The sequence below is a fragment of the Pediculus humanus genome, genomic scaffold (genome assembly GCF_000006295.1).
Source record: "Pediculus humanus corporis 1103172107642 genomic scaffold, whole genome shotgun sequence".
Lineage (NCBI taxonomy): Eukaryota > Metazoa > Arthropoda > Insecta > Psocodea > Pediculidae > Pediculus > Pediculus humanus.
In genome coordinates, this window is record NW_002987253.1 from 531,588 (window position 1) to 538,971 (window position 7,384).

A 7,384-nucleotide genomic window follows, 5' to 3' on the forward strand; every position below is an offset into this window, starting at 1 on the left:
GCTTCTTTTCAATGTCCTTAGTCGAAGTATGCCGATCACAATCAATGAGGGCCTTTATTTGCTCATCTTTAACCTCCAATTGGCGCCGGAGCGCTCCTCATTTTTCAAAGGAAAATCTCCAGAACGGAATTTCGCCAACTAGGTTTGACACTGTCGTTCAGGCTTCATCACCTTACACTGCCCACAACTTTTTATGAACTTGTGAAGTATTAACACCTTTTCAAAAATAAAAAAGGAAAATGTGGAGGAAATGCTCGCTTTGGCTCCCCATGTTTGAATGTCTTTTGCTCGCGCACTATTTAAGATTTGAATGAAATTATGGTACCGAATGTTACAGAAGGAACCAAGTAATAATATATCAAAAGTTCATGTCTGTACAAAAACGTAAACGTACTCAAAAAAATGGACAAACTGTCCATTGGTAAAATCCGCAGTTACTTATTGGCCAACCCAATACATTGAATAAAACGAAAAAGTATAAACCTAATTGATAAGTAAGCGAATCGATGAATTTTATAAGTTTTGAAAAAAAAATCATTTCCCCGTCTATAAAATTAAATATTATTTAATAATAATAATAATAATAATAATAATTCTTTGTTGATTACAAGGTTATTGTAATAAAAAAAAGAAACGGAATGAGTGAACCGAGTGAAAATAATAATAATATGAAAAATCATTCAAAACAAAACTTATTAAATTTGATACGTTAAAAAAAAAAATAGAAAAAAAATTTCTTTTCACAATTCGTGAGAATTGAAAAAACATTTTAAATTTAATTTCAATTCAATTTAAAAGAGAAAGAGAGAGAGAGAATCGTATTGTATTTCATTAATCCTCAGCAAAAAAAAAACTTTTTTTTTTTCAAATATCGAATTTATATAGAAAAAGAACTAAAAGTTGTTATTATTATTATTATTATTATTATTATTATTATTAAATAAATCACGTGTGTCGTGTATATTAATAATAAAAATTTAATAACAATTTTTTATTGTTTTCTGTTTGTTTTCAGGCTGAACAAAACAAAAAGAAGTTTAGACAAAGCTATCCTATATAAAAAATTATATAGGAACACGGATTATACGGAATTAAAAAATTTCACTTTAGATTAATTTATTTATTATTATTATTATTATTATCATCATCATTACTTTTTAATATAAATAATAATATTTAGTCAAATGAAAAAAAAAAAATTTTTTATGCATGTAAATATTAAAAAAAAAACCATAGATACGAAAGAAAAAAAAATATTTATTAAATAATTAATAATAATAATAATATACATAATATTTAAATAAAAAAAAAATTTATTACAATTAATAATAATAATAATAAACTACAACCATAAAGTAGTATACGTCACGACGATAAAATGAATGTAAAAAAAAAAAAATGAAAATGAAAAAAAATTATTTTTTTTTTTTAATTGTAAAACGTATCACAGATAATTTTTTTTTTTTTTTATTCGTAAAGATGTAAATAAATGTCATTAAGATATCGATTGATCGATCAATCGATCGATAAAATCGATACGATAAATCGATCGTTAAGATTTTTTAGATTTTTTTTTATTACAAACGCGCCAATAATTCACACACGCACAAATTTAAAATTTATTTTATTATTTACACTTTTCAAAAATAAAAATATAGTGGCGCCACATTTTATTATGAGCCAATATCGATTTCAATATAATTTTAATTAATAATAATAATAATAGTGATAATGATAATAAATAAAATTAAAATTATATTGAAATGAAAAAAATAAAACCTTTTTTCGTATTAACTTATGAAAACGTTTACGTATGTTCGAAAATATTAAAAAATTGATTTAAAACAATAACTAATAGGAACAAAGTTTTATATGATGATAATGATAATGTATGGGATGCTGAATTACGAGATGACGATACATCGTTCGATTCGATATCTAAATATGGCGGTTCGGTCAATGTTTTCCACGGTGGTCTCGATGAACTTGGCCTTATGGGTTTCAATGTTGATAAAGTCGTCGTTGTTTGCGGCGGAATTATTTTACTTATCGTCGATGATATGTTTTCAGTGCAAGAACCTTCAAGAGAAAAAAACCGTCGAGGATCACCCAACGAACGAACGGTACGTAATAATAATAATAATAATAATAATAATAATAATAATAATAAATATAATACCTTTTCTTAACAATTTCATTCCGAATCTAAATGGATCTAATTTTCTATCGCAGTGTTCTCCAGCTTCTATGATGTATATTTCGTGATTCGACATAATGAAACCGACGAAACATTCGTAAGCGCTCGCATCCGTTCTTTGTGTGTAAGTATATAATAAATTTCCTTCTTTCCACTGGCCCAAGCATCTATATTCTCTATCTTCGAACACTTGATGCGATGCACAATCCATAACGCTGTAAAACATAACGTCTAGGGATTCACAATTGGATGACAGCCTCGCACACAAACTTGTTTCGTCTGGTATGTTGCCCGTGTATAAACCCGAGACCGGACATGGGGATTCTTCGTTTTTATCCAACCCTGAAAACAACAAAGATGTACCATCGTATACCATCTACGATTTAATCGCTTCAAAATTCGTAAGTTAATATTATTATTATTATTATTATTATTACTGGCTTGAGTTATCCATATTTGACTGTCGAAATTTTCATCTTCGCAAAGTGTTTCGTCATAGTAAGCACTCGGTTTTTGTCTCAATTGAAATTCCAAAACGTTTTCACTTCTTTTTTTAAGCCATAAACAATTATATTCTTTTTCTTCTCCGCTGTAAATGTAATTTAATCGTTTACAAAAACAGAATGATGGAAAACTTTTAAAAGAAAATTTTCCGCTTACCAATGAGATTTAACAAAAACTGGAATCCTTTCTCTGACTCCAGTATCAGATCCTATACATCTTAGATTAAACGTTTTAAACGATGAATGATCTCTATAAGTTAATCCGTTACCATCTATGTGTAAATGTTCCCAAACACCTTGAGACCAGTTGGGAAATCTGGGGGGAAAACATTTTTCTTTTTACTTTTCTTTCTTTCTTTCGAGTTAATGAAATTAATAATAATAATAATAATTACCGGCAAATGCTTGTCATGACTTCTATTGGCCATTCACTCGGTGGTTCTTTTTGTAACGTTAATACTTCGTAACCTTCCGTTGCACTAACTAAATCGGTACCGCATGTCGAATCGCTGGAAAATGCTATGTGTATCAATCCAGTTTTCGGATTTGATTTGAATAACTTTCATGGAAAAAAAAAAAGAAAAAGATTTAAATTTTTCCGGGGAGGTTTTTCTTTTTTTATATTAAATTTTTTATTTAATTAATTACCGCGCATCGATATTGTGGCCTTTGATCTCCTCCTACTCTAGTATCGAGTAACGTTAAATATTTTTCATTATTTGGTCCATCCCAATGACCCAAACAGTCGAAAGTTATATCTGTAAATTAATATCTTCCATTATTAACATTAAGACCGGAAATCGAACGATATCGATCGTAATAACAGGTACCACCAAAATAACAAAAAAAAAAAAACCGCAAACTTTTCGAACCTTTTATTAGAAATTTTTTTATCAGACGGTAAAAGACCGAAAATGTTAGGGGGAAGGACATTGACCGCGAAATTCGTTTACAATTCGTTGGCTATTTAAAACCGCTAATTAAAAAAAATTGTGATAATAATAATAATAAAAATTACGTACCGTGATCTTCGAAAGAACATCTTTTAAAATGTAAATTAAACGTTGAACCCGATGGACAATTGTCCGCTTTTGATGTATATTGCGGACATTCGATTTTTGTATCCGAACCATCGTTTATGTTATAAATAAATGAAAATTTTCCATTTATCGGACAATATTCTCTTTTTGTCGGTTCTCCATTCATGTCTTTTATTTCTGCGTAACAACAACAACAACAACAATTTGTTAATAAAAATTTAATTTGATTAATTAAACAAAAAAATAATAATATCGAACTCCCTTGTAATTAACTGATAGTAACCGAACAAAAAAAAAAAAAAAACGATCGGAACTTGAATTTTCACAAAAAAAAAAAAATTAATAATAATAATAACATGGCTTCTATCACATGCGTGTGTAAAACATACGCAATTTAATTATCACGACAAAAAAACTTGTTTTTATTATTATTATTATTATTATTATTATTATTATTATTATTATTATTAAAATTTAGAAAGTTGTTCGACAGCAAATTCTTCTCTATCTTCTTCTTGATTTTTTTACAATAATTTTAATTAAATAATAATTTTTATAAAAAGTCGTTAAATGATGATGATGATACTTACTGTATAAAAGAATTTCTTTAATGGCGTGAGAATTAACCGAATTAGCATTTGGACACGTGTTTTTGGCAACTTCTTCGCTCGTGTAACATTTATCCAAACCTTCCGTCAATACTTGTAATACGTTTTTAGATCTTAGATTTAAATGAAAACATCTTATGCAATCACCCCCGCCGGATCTGTAACGGTAAAAGGTTATGTTTAATTGGATAGAAGCAGCAACAGCAACAGCAGGAGAAGACAAAGAAAAAACAAAGGTGACATTCCGTGATGACCGTAACAAAAAAAAAAAACGCACGTGTTACGAATATCTTATTAGAAATATTATCCTCGTTTCAAATTTCAAAAAAATAAAAGGAAACAAAAACCGTTGAATGATTGACTGACTGACTGATTGACTAACTGACGAACGAACGAACGGATTGATTGAATGAATATCGATTTCATTGATTTTTTTTTTAAATAAAAAAAAAAAAAAAAAATTGTAAAACGATATTTTTTTTATTATTTATTTATAGAGTTGCTCGAGGTTGTTTATTATTATTATTATTATTATTATTCCAACCATTTGTCTTTCTTTTATTAAATCGATTAATTGATGATAATAATAATAACTCACTCATCTCTCAATATGAAATTATTTCCAACTTTTTTATGACATTGTCCCCATATCGGTATGGCTTCGATTGTTATATTTACTGGAGAATATTGAACTTGTTGACCTTCTGCCAAGCTCGACTGCATTTCGAATTGACCTTGAAGACCCGGTGGAAAATAGCATATCCCCGAACCTGAAACCGAAAAAAAAAAAAAAACATACAAATTATAAGCATAACGAAAAAAAAGTTACCGGAAATGACACATCGACGAATATACACGTAACGAGGCAATCATTTTTACGCGTTAAATTTAATGTACGCGGCGTAAAATATGCGGATCGATGTTTAAAAAAATACCACAAAATATGATATTTAATCAATACCGCAGAAAACCTAAATAATAATAATAATAATCATAATAATGATAATAATTTGAAAAGAAAGGGTCGTTGATTTTTTTACACTCGGATTATTTTCACATAAAAATTTTTTTTTTTGTTTGATTTCGTCTGTTTCACCTGTTTGTCGGGTTAATTTTAACAAAAATTATTATTATTATTATTATTATTATTTATTATCACATAGAACTTTCGAGTTGTGTGTTGATAATATAAAAAAAAAAAAATAAATGAAGTAGAAAGAAAAAAAAAAAAAGGTAAAAAAATGTTAATGCAAAAGCCGTAAAAAAAAAAACTTATTTAGTCGATTAGTTTAGTTAGTTAGTTAGTTAGTTGCCCTTTGGGTTTATCATCTCTTACTACAATTTCCTTAAAAGCTTTTTTTTTCCAGGATTATTATTAATAATAATGATAAGTTTTTTTTTGATTCGAGATTTTATACATTTTTTGTTATTTTGTGATGTCCAGAGAGAGAGAGAGAAAGAGAAAGAGAGAGTAATTTTTGTAAATTAATTTTTAACTTTAATTAATTTTTTTTCTTTCTTCTTCTTTTTCGATCTCGATAAAATAATTTTTTTTAATGATATTAATTTGCAACTTTTTGCCCCCTTCCCCCCTCTCCCCTCACACTCCCCGCCGTCGTCTGGAATCGGTTGATCCAGAATACCGGTTTTTTTTTTTTAAAAAGAAAAAAATTGTAACGCGTAACTATCTCTCTTCTTTTACGTTAAAAATCTTTTAACTTCTTTTTCTTACATTTATTATTATCATTATTATTATTATTCATTGCTGGAGAAAAAAAAAAACAAAATATTATTAAAACATTCGATTCCAGTCATTTTTTTCGGTAAAAGATTCGCCGATTTCAATAAAATTTTTTTACTTATTGTCAAAACGTCTACGTTCGAAAAGAAAAAAAGAAAATCATCATCATCATTATTATTATCGAGTACTAGAGAAAAAAAAATTCACATACAAATGTTTTAAAAAACATAAACTCCAAAACCTTTTTTTTTTTTCAATAAACTTAAAAATTTATTTAGTCAAGCGTAAAATTTAAAAATGCCAAAAACTATTGATTGATTCTTCATACGAAAAAAAAAAAAAAAAAATTCTTTCATGTTCCGCCATTTTGTTTTTTTGTTTTGGATAAAAAAAAATTCTTGCGGATTTGAATTGCGGTGAAAATAATGATTATCCATCCTTGTGTGCATCGAAATAATTTTCTTCGTATACATTTTTTTTTTTTTTCCTTTTCCAATCGATGATAAAAATAAATCGATAACGTCATAATAATAATAATAATAATAAATTCTCATTCATAAAAATTAGTTCGTGATAATAAAAAAAAAAATTTACTTTGGTCATTGATGACAAATATTTTATTACCCTGTCGTGGAATTAGAATTTAAAACAAACACGAGTAGTACACGATATCAAACGCACGCGGTTTTAAACACTAATATTTAAAAAAAAAAAAATTTAGGTATTAAAACCGCAGCAAAATATTTTTTATTATCCTTAATAAGGTTTTTTTTATACCTTCACAATCATTATTATTATCATCATTAAAAAAAAAAATGGACGCTGGAATGAATAAATTTGTTGTTGTTGTTGTTACCATTTCGAAATATTTTTTTAAGTTATTTAAAACGTAAAATTTTAAAGAATTTAATTATTAATTAGAATTTTAAATGTTATTGATATCGTTTGAATTCATTCATTCATTCATTCATTCTCGGAATGAATCGATTCAATGAATTAAATAATTCTCGTTTACGTTTTTTTTAATTAATCGATCGAAAAAAATTTTTTTTTTTTATGTGATGATGAAAAACCTTTGGGAAATTTAATTAGATGGGTTGGAAATTTTGTTTTGTGTTTGAATACCTTCCCGCGGCCGCCCCCCCACCTGTCCCCTGCTTTGCCTCCCACGTTTCGAAACATTTTTCAAATGTTTAATGTTTTGTTCGTTCGTGTTTTTTTTTTTTTTAAATGATTACCACCACCACCACCATTACCCGGATAAACGGGCATAATCGAATAATGCCAATTGTTGA

General features: G+C 27.5%; 1 protein-coding gene across 1 annotated transcript; it reads right to left on the reverse strand.

Moving 5' to 3' along the window:
* Positions 1-1,807: 1,807 nt before the first annotated feature.
* Phum_PHUM267750 (uncharacterized protein) lies at positions 1,808-5,071 on the reverse strand (the record flags this gene model as incomplete). Its single annotated transcript, XM_002426624.1, has 9 exons — positions 1,808-2,045; positions 2,191-2,539; positions 2,659-2,786; positions 2,858-3,016; positions 3,153-3,259; positions 3,385-3,458; positions 3,723-3,917; positions 4,331-4,506; positions 4,947-5,071. The coding sequence occupies 9 exons, from the start codon at positions 5,069-5,071 to the stop codon at positions 1,808-1,810; spliced, it is 1,551 nt and encodes a 516-aa protein (XP_002426669.1).
* Positions 5,072-7,384: the final 2,313 nt, after the last annotated feature.